The following is a 12,587-nucleotide window of genomic DNA, read 5'->3' on the forward strand; positions in this document are numbered from 1 at the left end:
TGATGGACTGGCTGACTCCTATCACTCTCAGCCCAAAAGCCTGGGGCTGTGATTAGCTATTTTGGCATCTGCAGGGCGCCTCTTCTCCCAGCGCCATTCCCGCGAGGTCAATTCAGATGCTCCCTTTTCCTCTACAGAGGAGGCTGACGCGAGATGGCCGAAGGCTCAAGGCAGCCAGAAGAGGGGGATTCCTACTGATGTTGTTGGATTGCCCTCTCCTCACCTCAAAAGGGGATTGGGAGTGAGATTTGGGGTAACTGTACTCAAACTCTCAAAATGGAGAGCACCAGATTGACTAACCCTCACCCAAGTTAAATAACCCAAGGGCCCACTCTTTTCTCGGCCCTTCGTGCACTTCCACCGACCTCACGGACTCCAAGGAGATTGGCTGTCGGCTAGAGTCCCGAAGATCGCAGCCTTTGCGCCCCGCCAGCTTTCCTTTGGGACGGGCAAGGAGGTTCCCCTCCCATCTTCACTTCCACTCACCCCTCTCCCCCATGGAACTTGGCAAGTGAATTGGCCTGGAGCGATCGCACTAAATGATGGAGGAGGAGGAGGAGGAGGAGGAGGAGGAGGAGGAGGAGGAGGAGGAGGAGGAGGAGGAGGAGGAGGAGGAGGAGGGCGTGCGCTATTTCCTTTCCTGGGAGAGCAGAGATTATTGGCAGGGGAGTCGTTGGCAGAATTTTCCACCAGCTGGCGCCTATTCCAGGTTATCGTTTACCCAGGATGCTGCTTCTCCTTCTCCACCTCCTTCTTTCTGAGGCTTCTTCTAAAGCTTGGGTGTTTTATTTATTATTTATTTATTTTGAGTAACTGGATTTCTCTAGACAATAGCTATCAGCTCCTCTTTGCTATTGCTGTCATTTCTCAGGGAGTCGTGAAACCTGGCCAATTTGTAAGTTTAGCATATTGTGTGAACCCATCTATTTTGGATAGTTTAACTATGGTTAATTAAATCATATATCATGTCTACATAGTGGTATGTCAGGGACTTCTAGAGATACCCTGAAGGCACTGAATCACAAAGTGAGAAATTATATTTTAGTCCAGCATATTATGCCAATATCTTCCCAGTTTAACCCAGAGATAATTCAGTAACCCATGCTTATCTAACCAGGGCTAAAAGTGTCTCATAAACTCAGGCTTCCTCAACTCTTGTCTCAGGTGTCAAAAGCGAATAATGCAGGACTTCCCTACGAATAATTCACTTCATCCTGGATCAGGGAAGAAGGAGCAAGCCAAATGAACTTTTCTTTCCTCCAACTGGGACTCATCCCCCTCTCACCATGTGCTTCTTTCTATTTGGCTAGAAGATGCCCCTTATGTTAAAGCTAAGTGTGGCAGATAAGCACACACCCTTTGCATTCCCATCCTGTCCCAAAGTGGACACGCAGGACCCTAGGAAAATAGATTAAACTGAGAAATAATGTCTCCATGGGATATCGCTGCTGAATAACGATTAGAATTCAGGTCCTAGTTTGTCATTGTAAACCCCACACCGCACTGACTTTGGGCCATACATGTTTCATTGGTTTACTTAATGGTTCATGGATCGGTCCCTCTATCCTTGTGTGATAACAGACTCCAGGATGTGGTTTCTGTGGTAAGAACCAGCTAAACTCTCACGGTCTGTTTGTATTGTAATCGCCTGAAGCAGAGAACCTGCCATTCGGCTAGAATCCCGCAGGAGGAAGCGCTGCACTGCAACCCAACGCTCGCTCCATGAAAAAGTTACGCCTGAGCGTCGAGGATGTCCATCAGAAAGACGAGCCTTTGCTTTCTGAAGAGGCAGGTCTTTGACAGCTGATGCCAGGATAAGCCCCTCCCTCCCTCGCTCCTTCTTCCTTCATAAACCGCTGTAGGGATTTCTAAAAGAGAAGCAGAGAAACACGTCCTGAAGGGAAATACACCTATTCTGGACATGAAGTCCACTGGGTTCCCCCACCCCCACCCCCATTGGAAAGCGAGGATTACGAGCTGCAAATGACTATTACCGGATGTGAAACTTCAGCGCGAAAAGTTGCAAGCAACCAAGCGAATTTTCAGGAGGCCCCGGGTTTCAAATTAGAGAGGAACACGCATCTCCCCCGAAGCTATAGATTGACAACTCCCAGCAGTCTCCAGTCAAAATGGCCAATGTAAAGGCGGCCTTCCTCGGGAGCTGTCCTTCAGCACCATCCGGAGGGCCCAGGTTCCACACCACCGCATGAAAGCTTTCTTCTGCTCCTCGCTGTACACCGACCACACACCTTTGTTAATTCTGCTCTAATTACTCTAGAATTTCAGCCACGATCCTTCATCCCTTCGGTCTTCGGGTAATGAAGTGGGGAGGACTAGGAGGAGGCGCAATGCAAATAGCCCTCCTCGGGAAAGCGGAGCCTTTCATTTCTTCCCATTTATCTAATTACCTCACCAGCTCCGATTGTTCCAACCCCAACTAAAATCCGATGCCAGTGTTCCCAAAGACATAATGTTTAACTTTAGACAAGCGAGAGTCTGTGGGATGGAGGTGTATTCACATTCAAGCACCCCTCCTGATTTTCCCAGCAGAGATTTCTCATTACGTTCCCCCACCCCCCCCAAGGCCCTTCCTCCTCATTTTCACTTGGCCAGGTAAAGTTTCCGGTCCCACCCCTTTCCTAAGAGCCTGGCTAGAACTTGGATTCAGAGCACACCCACTTCAAGTCTCCGCTTCTCCCAATCGACGGGAGTCCCGCTTTTGGAGCAGTGAAACAGGTGTGCTTGAGGCGCATGCTCAGAGTTTCTACTGCATCTCCAGGATCCCTTAACTTTAGTTAACCAGCCCATTCAGCAGCAACATGAAGTCCCACCGAGTCGCGAGGCAAGGACTCCGGCTAGCAGGGTTGCAATTTCTGAAATCGATCGGGCTAATTTCTGGCCAATACTGAAAAGACAGATGCCAATGGGTGAATGGAAATGTGAATTAATCTGGATTAATAAATACCGAACACTAACGGGTTATGTATATGCGGCGCTGCATCTCACCCCGTTCCGTTTCTGCTTTGGGCAAAAAGGGCACGGAATTCAATCCACCCGGGTACCAGAGGCGATGACGCCCGAGGGGGGCGAGGCTCGTGGGCTGGAGGCTCACTGCAGGGCGGGCGGGCGGGCGGACCGGCTGGCGAGCGAGCGCGCTGGTGGCCTATTCGGGAGTGGGCGAGGAGGGCCCTCCCGTTCTGGAAAGGGTTAAAGCAGCAGCGGAGAGGGCGGAGCCCGGGCCGGCCCCGAGAATAAGGCGCTGCCGCCTACCTCCCTTCCCTCCCTTTCGCGGTGTGATCGGCTGAGCCGCGGAGGTGCGCCTAGCCAAGGCGAGCCGATGTTCCCCGTCGGCTCTCCCGAGATGGAACCTCCGTCCGGCAGTTCTCGCCGGAGAAACGGAGGCTAACGGGACTCATGGTCGTCCCGGCCGGCCATGAGTTCCCGCGGGTGGCGCTGAGATTGTGAAGACCTGATCCCACACGACGAGCGATCGGTCTGCGCTCCGTCCGGCAAGAGCCTCCCTAGGGATACTCGGAACGATTCCGCCAGGAATTCGACCGACCACGAGTTCCCCCGCCGCGCCCCTCCCTGTCCCCGCCTCCTCCTCCTCTCCTCCTCCTCCTCCTCCTCTTCCTCCTCCTCCTGCTCCTTCCTCTTCATTCTTCTCCGGAGCTTCTGCTGCCCCTCTTTTTGACTCTTCTGCTGCCACTCCGTCCGCTAGATCTGCTTGGCACCATGCTACTCCGTCTAGGATCCACTCTGTACGGTAAGGGAGAGCCCGCTCCGCTCCGGCTACCACGTCCGGTCCAGATGGCGCTTTTTTCTTTTCTTTTTTTTTTTTCTGGGCGAGGAGTTGGATTGGCGAGAGAAAGCGTGGAGCAGGGGGAAAAGCGGCGGGACCTCGCGTAGAAAAGGGCTCCTTAGCGCCGCGAAATTGTTGCCGGGGAGAGCCTGGTGAAGGGATTGACTTGGGGCAGGAACCGGGAGCCGTTCCAGCTCCCTTCAGAGCCCCCTGGGAGGAGGCGGGCGCCTCTCGAGGGAAGGTCCTCCCTGCCCCATCAGAGCCTGCCCAGCTGCGCTCGGTTGGAAATCTCCGGCCGCTGTTTTCACGCTGGAGAACTGCGGGCCTCGGGCGGAAGGGCCGTTCTGCAAGCACGGCGGAGCCCGGGATCCGAGGTCTGCCGTCACGGCAGGCGCTCGACCGCAGCGGGAGCCAAAGGAGGGGGGCAGGGCCGCGGGCTCTCCTTTTTCAGCCTCAGCTGCGTAGACCCAGAGGCGAAGGGAGAACTCGCCCGCCGCCTTGGATCGCGTCGAAAGCCTTTCGGAGCCCCCGAGAGAGAAAGAGAAAGTGAAGTGTGCATTCCTAAAGTAATGTTGGAGAATGGGGAATTGGGGGATGGTGTCACTTCTTAGCAGCATTGAGAGAGCCGATGGGGGTCACAGGGCGTATTTATGTAGGAAACCTTCCCTGTAGTGGGTTTCCTGGTTTAGAAAGATGCTCCGCCGTCCCTTAATTCATAAAAAAAGGCCAAAGAGTATAGAGAAAGGCGGACGCCAAGGCAAGTGCTCCAAATGCATTGACCAACCACTGCCTGGGCAGTGTGTAGCCCATTAGGTGCCACAAGAAGGACCAGAGTTTAAGATACAATATGTGTGGTGACAGAAGGAGGAAGGTTGCGATTTTGTGCTCAGTTCTGTTTCTTGCCTTTTATCGCCTGGTCTTCAATGGGTTACACAACAACAGGCAGCTGCTTATCTGAGGGGTGATTATGGACACAAAAAGAGTTTGGCTTCATTCACGTCAGCAGCCATGTCAGAATTGTCACTCCTGCTTCTGCCAGCCTCTCTCGAAACCACCACCTTTATCTCCCCCTCCCACCCGTTATTGGTTGTTGTTGTTGTTTTTGCTTCCATACCAGTCAGATGAGGAGCAGAGGTCAGCTGTTGCCTATCTTGACCCATTTGGTGCCAGAGTCCTCTGCCACAGGCTGAATTGAAACCAGTAGACCCCAGAGCTGCTTATGTTGATCTTTTCAGGATGGACTTTATTGGTTCATTGGGCCTGGTGTGGTTTCTAAAGGGATTTTGCTAAAGTTGAGCGTAACTGTTTGGGATGTCCATTCGACGATCCATTTGGATATTGAGAAATCATTCACAACGTCAGGGAACATGAAAAGCAGCATGGATGGATGTTGAAGTCCTGACAACTGTTAAGTTTTCTTCAGAGACCCAAGAGACACGAGGGTTTCCTTGAAAATAGAATCATGAGAGAGAGCCAACATCTTTCTTTGCATTTTTGCAAGTGGCCCATTGTCCATCTTGGTGCATCACTGTTTTCCATAGAGAGCAGCAACTGGAGGATTCGATGATGCTTCCTGAAGAGACTTGATCTGGCCCAACAGCCTCCAACTGCTGATGTTGTCACTGTAAAAAGGTTGTAGACGATGAATTATGGCAAAGAATAGAAGTGCGGTGGTGAGAATGAAAATTCTTCATTGTTAAAGAAGGTTCTAGTGTTAAGATGAGAGAACGTCTCATCCCTGGCTCATTATCATATGCAGCCACTGGCACATATTGAATTCTGATCTGGCATCAATTGAGGAAGAAAAAAAAACTTACAGGATGAAGGAAATGTTGCTGGGAAGAGTGAGTGACAGGGATAAGTTCAAAGCCAGGGTTTAGGAATGCAAGGAAAGCAATAAAAATATTTAAAGACTCTTTAAGTATAGTCAAGATTTTCAGAATGAAACCTGAAGATACCAGAAAGGATTCTATCAGAAAGATGAAGACAAAACCTACTGTGGCAGATAAAAAAAAAAAGGTCTCATTTCACCATTGATTATTATATAGGGGAGAGAGAAAGAGGAAGAGTAGGTGAATACCTTTTTTTCTCCTATTGCTATATATTAATCTGATTAATTAGGGAAACACTATTAAAATGTAGGGCAAACATGGACACAATGATTCCTTTCCTGTCCATTTAGCAGTGCCCTTTTCCACAATAAGTGTGTCCAGCCGGATGAATTTGAACATTTGCCAATCTTCTCCTTCCTCCTTGGCTTAGCAAATGCATCTGCTAGCGGTTATTTTACTCCTACATCTCAGGATATAAATGGAGCTGGTGGAAGGGTATACATTTATCACCTACTCATGTCAATGGACCTCTGTGGTACTAATTTCTTAACTCTTTCTAGTTTGATAAGTGCATAGCCCCAATTCCCACCAATGGAGTGTTGCATTGTTTCAAAGATGTCTAAATGAGATTACAAAACTACACACCTGATTCCATTTAGCAACTCAAGCAGTTTTGCTCCAGAGTCTTCTGACTTCCACTCAATTGCCCTGAAGGCCTGGTTTGTTTGCCAGGACGTACCATCACTGGACTTCCTGAGAGAATAAACAATTGTGTGTGGATTCCTGGCATTTTGGACACCTGGAGTTGGGGGAGGGGAGGATTCCTCTCCTGTCCGAAGCTGCTGCTTCCTCTCCGTGACAGAGTGAGTTTGTTCCTGAGTCTTTTGCATGGAATGGCGATTCATCATAGCAATGTGGCTAAAAGCTGGGAGATGCTGAAGGGCTTGTTTGAACACGACTTGCAAACTCTAATCATCTTACGAGGTTAATGAATGTTCAGTGAAGTTTTTCTTCGGAGAATCAAGGATTTTAATCTCTGCAAAAGCCATTTCTGAGCAAATGCCTAATGCCCACATTAAGGCCCACCTTGGCTTGTTATAAGGATTACAGGACCTTCCCCCACCCCCCACCCCCCCATGAGAATTGCAGTTGAGAGCAGGGCCATCCCTTATATTGTGTGTTAGGAATGGACTAATGTTGTCACTTCCCAATCCAACACACTGCTTGAACTGGTCTGATGATCTTGATGTTTGTTTTGAGTCTGGAGACTCCAGGAAGACATTTTGGAGTGCCCGTTGAAACAGCAATGGGGTGGAGGAGGCTGAAAAATGCATATGGACGGGTCCTCTCGGATGTGTATAAAAAGGAACGCTGTAATGAAATGAAATGAAATAACGTGGCTCTGTTTGGGTCACGAGGAAGCAGGAAGGGGTCATCAGCGTCTGCCCCAATATATCTATCAATTCCTCGCGCCCAGATGCCGAAGATAGGCCAGAGAGCTTTTATGGGGAGAAAGGAGAAGCTTCCAATTTCTTCCCCTCCTCTTTTTCTGCCCAAGCTCCAAGCGAAAGCCACAGGCCTGAATTATGGATGAGACTCCTTGGGTTACAGCCATTGCTCGCATCGCATCGCACCGGAGAAGAGGCCAGAGACCCGTCGACATGAGCTGTGCAGCTCCCTTCCCCGGGCTCAAGAGAAAGGCTTTGTTTCTCTCCCAGGCTCGCTTTTCCCTGGAGGGGAAAACCGGCCTGCGTTAGGAGAGGAAATGGCTATCATCCACAGGATGTCTGTGAAGGTTTCTTTCCCACTCAGTTGATAGAGGAGACGGAAGGTGGCTTTGCAATGGGGAGGGGGGTGGAGGGAGAGATTCTCCTTCCCTTATCACTAGTGCTGGGGCAAGAGAGGCATCTTACCTTGGTGGCAATCAGCAGCTGGCAGGAGAGCTCCCTTTGGCCTAGTGTTCATGCTGCCTGGCTCCTCTGGCAGGTTGCTTCTAACTGGGTCATTATAAAACCCGAGCTTACAGTTTTGCAGCACAATAAAGGAGCAGAAGGATAGATACAGAATAGACGGAGCCCTTTTCAGGGTCAGGGCCAGAGGGCTGTCAGCATTTTATACCTTACCCAGGTAATAATTCCCCTTTTTCAGGCCTCTCGTTGCAGTTGAATTCTGCCGGCAGAAAGAGGGGAAGAGTCGCAGTATCCGTTTCAAGGGAGATAGCCTAAAATGAAGTTATTTGTGCAGAAGGGTTAAAAATAAGAGGGAATGGAATACCTGTCTTGCTGTAGGACCTTCCGTGGCAGTTTGAAGCTTAGGGGGCTGATCAGAATAGGGCTGAGTTCAGATCTCCAGCTAGTGGGGAGGTAGCTTGAAAAGCTCCTGCCTTTGTGTGGGGCTTGTCAGGAAGAGATGGGAGGCTGGAGGGAAGAGTGGGAAGAGAAGAGGACTTGAGTGGAGGTGGTGTGAACTACAGAAACAGCATTGGCAGCTTGTGTTACTCGTTCATCACGTCACACCGCCCACACACATGCATACAGAGGTAGGGAACCGTGCACACGTGCACGGGGAGCGCTCATTTGAGACCATCTGTGAAGAGACACGCATGGCCAAACCTTTGCTTGGCTCGCCGAGTGAAGTGCATACACAGGCATGCTTACGTCTCACGTGGGACTGTGCCCTGCATGGATGCCAACTTTCTGCCTTTGTAAATCTCAGGATTGAGGATGTTTCTCTCTGTAGCCAAGCTCTTAAAAAATGGGAGGGGGGGAGCTATGGCTCCCTTGCAATTCAATTAAAACAGCAGTCAGTACTCGGAGACCAAAGGTAAGAGTTGAAATACGTAATTGGCAAAAGGGTGTGTGTTTTTTAATATCTACAGAAAGGAAGTTGTCTAGAGTAGAACGTTGCCAATCCATTCTGATCGTTTAAAATTTCATTGAAAACTTCATAACTGAGCCTACTGCTTTGTACTTAATGAAGCTACTATAATGAGATAATGCAATGTACCAGCGTAAGGTATTTAGCTTTCTTAGAACAGCTCATATGATCAATGGACAAAGCAGGGGTGGGATTCAAAATTTTTAACAACCAGTTTGTGGGCGTGGCTTAGGTGGTAGGTGTGGCTTGGTGGTCATGTGACTGGGTGGATGTGGCTTGGTGGTCATGTTATTGGCTGGGTGTGGCCAACTCAATATCACTCACATCAAGGCATGCATCTCCTCGCCTGGCCTCTCATGACTGTGGGGATGCTGCAACAGTCGTAAGTGTGAAATATGGTCATAAGTCACTTTTTTCAGTGCCATTGTAACTTTGAATGGTCACTCCACACAAGCAAAGTACCAGCAAAGGAAGGAAAAAAAACTGCAGAGACATTCCTGAGACAGGAAGTCTAGTCCTGCCAAGAATGTAAGCAACACCAGAATGTTTTCTTCCTGCCTTCCTTACAGGATTAGACCAGTAATTTCTTCTAACAACCAAACTGCTTAGAATGTTAACAACCGGTTCTAGCGAATAGGTGCAAACTGGTAGAATCCCACCCCTGGGACAAAGGGAAGTGAGCACTAGCAAACTATTCCAACTTCACAAATTCCTGGGCATCAAAGGGGCTTAACCCATGTCCTTCTCTTGCAGGCTTGGCTCCTACCTTCCTCCTGCTGTTGACCTTGCCCTTTGGATCTTCAATGTGTCCCATGCTTTGCACCTGCTACTTTTCCCCACCCACAGTGAGCTGCCAGGCCAATAACTTCTCCTCTGTGCCACGGATACTACCGCCCAATGCCCAGCGCCTCTTTCTACAAAACAACCTGATTGGGACCCTGAGACCTGGAATGTTTGGGCCCAGCCTCATCACCCTCTGGCTCTACTCCAACAACATCTCCTCCATCCAGCCTGGCACTTTCCGCCATCTCCAGGTTCTGGAGGAGCTGGATCTGGGGGACAACCGCAATTTGCGCACACTTGAACCAGATACTTTCCGTGGTCTTGAACGGCTGCAGTCCTTGCACCTTTATCGCTGTCAGCTGAGCAGCCTCCCAAACACAATCTTCCGCAATCTTTACAGCCTCCAATACCTCTATCTTCAGGAAAACAACCTGCTTTGCCTACAGGTGAGCAATCTGCTGAATCTGGCCTAGCATGAGCAAGGTTGGGAAATCTTTTCTCAGGCAGAAGGCCAAACTCCGAAATATATGCATGACTGATTAAAAGACATGGGCAGGATCAGGGCAGAAAGTCATGAAGTGAGCACGAGGAAAGGAACACTGTACAGCCTGTGAGCCATAGATGATCCTCTTCCAATCTAGAAGACGGTGGGCGCGAGAGAGGGGGGGGAGGGAGGAGGGAGGGAGAGAGGGAGAGAGGGAGGGAGGGAGAGAGAGAGAGAGAGAGAGAGAGAGAGAAGCGATCCTCCTTTCCTTATGGTTGTCCTTCCCCACCCGGAAGATGTTGGGTTCTTGCAAAAAAACAAGCTTGGCTTTGCCCAAAAAAGTTTTTGAAACTATATATAGCTGGGAAGTAGGGGGTGGAAAAAACAGAATCAGAAGAAAATCTGGGTTTTGAGTAAAATAGGTAGGAGAGAGCTACTTTGGCAGAACAGGGGTCTGACATGAGGGATTTACTTCTTAAGAATAATATGAAAATAGATGGTTTAATGTTTGAAATATCTCCCAAGAGAGCAATACCCCCTCCCAATTTTTTTTCCTAAAAGCTGGCAAAGAATTGGTGTGTCTCTCAACCTTCATCCTCATGCAGGATCATCCTGAAAGTTACAATGCCCTGCCAGCAACTCACTCTAAAACCACACACCTATCCGGCTGCAGGGCTGTGGCTTAAGAGTGGAGAAACTGCAGTCTGGGCCTGCAGCAGTAAAAATGCATTTAAAGATTATGCCTCATTGCCTCCAGCCACATCCTTAGCTGGAGGAGACGATGTTGGTTACATGCGGAGGAAGAACATTTCTCTCTTGTGCTGCGAGACATTAAAGAACAAGGATCAATGTAATAAAAACATGTGAGGCTCCCATGCAGCAGCAGACCGAAGCAGGGAGAAGCAGAGGAAGGTTGGCTAGAACAGGGCTCTCCAACCTTGGCAATTTTAAGACTTGTGGACTTCTGTGGAATTGTGGGAGTTGAAATCCACAAGTCTTAAAGTTGTCAAGGTTAGAGAGCCCTGGGCTAGAAAGTCTGAGATGTAGGGCAATGAACTGAGTTTGCGGCGTTTCAGGGGTAGGAGAGGCCAGTCAGGCAAGCCATTTCACAAAAGCCGAATTTCACTGCTTTCATTCTTCCTCTGTTTCCCAGGATGACCTTTTTGTGGACTTAGCTAACCTGAGCCATCTTTTTCTGCATGGGAATAAAATCTGGAAGCTCTCCGAGAACGTCTTCCGTGGCCTGTCTGGATTAGACCGCCTGTTGCTGCACCGGAATCACCTGCACACCATTCCTGCGTGGGCCTTTCGCGATTTGGGAAAGCTTACCATTCTCTATTTGTTCAACAACAGCCTGAACACTCTGTCTGGAGAAACACTCTCAGATTTGCCCTCCCTGGAGTTTCTGCGCCTCAACAACAATCCCTGGGCCTGTGACTGCCGTGCCTACTCCCTCTGGTCCTGGTTCCAGCGCACGCAGGTCTCCATCTCAGACGTCACATGCGCCTCTCCTGCAGAACGCAAGGGACACGACATGCGCTATCTGAACGAAGCAGTCTTTCAAGGCTGCCCTCCGACCAGCCATCACCCTATTGAGTTTGACTGGAGCTGTAGGCCTGAATGGGAAAATGGAGCGGCTCACCCCCACCCTCGCCACCACCCTCACCCTCACCCTCACCCTCACCCGCATCCACACCCTCACCCCAATGGCTCATCTAATCATCTCTATGGCCTTGGAGGATCCCCTCCTGCTGATCCTTCCTCCTTCTATAGGGATGTCCCGGCCAACGACATCCAGAGCCCCAAATATGACCCCCCTACAGAAGATGACTACTGGGGGACTAATGGTAATGGAGAAGGAAGCCAACTGAAAAAGGGATGCCTAGGGACTTCTTGCTCTTCTCTGGAATCTGGAGCAATCAGGATTGGCTTCCGGTTATTTCTCCTTTCCTGTCTATTCATTCTGTTGGAACTTTCATAGTTTTAACAATGGAGGGTGATTGCTAATAAGAGTCTGGGAACTTGGAGACTGTGGGGAGGCTGGATCCCTACCCAGCACTTAGCTGAGGCCAAAGTGATTCACCTTCACCCTAACCCAGGGGTAAAGGAAGACTGACTAGGTCTGTTACTGCTGCTGCTGCTGCTTTCTGGCCAATTGTGAGACTTAAAGCCACTTTCTATGTGGCACCGGTTATATTCCATGAACTTATGGCAAGGGCAATCCATTTTTTTTATTTCTAGAGTGTTGCAAAACTCTCCTGTTAGAGATGTTCCTTAAATCCTACTGCTTCTTGAGTGTGTAAGGAGCCTGCTGTAGTCTCCATATCCTCTACAGGGCCAGGATCTCTTCTGTGCATGAGAAGGAACTATGGATGAGGACCTCTTTTTTTCAGAGCCTCCATTCTTCTAACAATATCCTTTCACGCATATAAGTGCCTGCTCTGTCTCATAGGATAGGACCCCTCAACTAAAGGATACAATGTCCTCTTCCAGAACTAAAGAGAAAAAAAAAATCAAAATATGGGGCTCTGATCACTCTTGACTTCTTATTATCTGGTGTTTTTTAAAAAAAAATATTCGAGGGGACCCCAGAGGAGCAATTCACATGCTTAATTCTATCTTGATAAGGGTGTGATGATGGAAGTTTGCTCCACTAGCTATTGAAACCGGAAATTGTTGGATGACTCTTGAGTAGATAGGGAACCATTCAGCTTCCCAATAATCCATAGCAAATATTCTTAGCCATGGGTTTTCTGCACTGACAAGCAGTTAGTTCAATTCTGCCTTCCCCAATTCAGTGACATCCGAC

General features: G+C 49.2%; 1 protein-coding gene across 1 annotated transcript; it reads left to right on the forward strand.

Moving 5' to 3' along the window:
* Window positions 1-3,281: 3,281 nt before the first annotated feature.
* RTN4RL2 (reticulon 4 receptor like 2) lies at window positions 3,282-12,310 on the forward strand. Its single transcript, XM_026719720.2, has 3 exons — window positions 3,282-3,766; window positions 9,265-9,740; window positions 10,932-12,310. The coding sequence occupies exons 1-3, from the start codon at window positions 3,736-3,738 to the stop codon at window positions 11,757-11,759; spliced, it is 1,335 nt and encodes a 444-aa protein (XP_026575505.2). The 5' UTR covers window positions 3,282-3,735; the 3' UTR covers window positions 11,760-12,310.
* Window positions 12,311-12,587: the final 277 nt, after the last annotated feature.

The sequence above is a fragment of the Pseudonaja textilis genome, chromosome 1 (assembly GCF_049901715.1).
Source record: "Pseudonaja textilis isolate UNSWEBS1 chromosome 1, rPseTex1.2, whole genome shotgun sequence".
Classification (NCBI taxonomy): domain Eukaryota; kingdom Metazoa; phylum Chordata; class Lepidosauria; order Squamata; family Elapidae; genus Pseudonaja; species Pseudonaja textilis.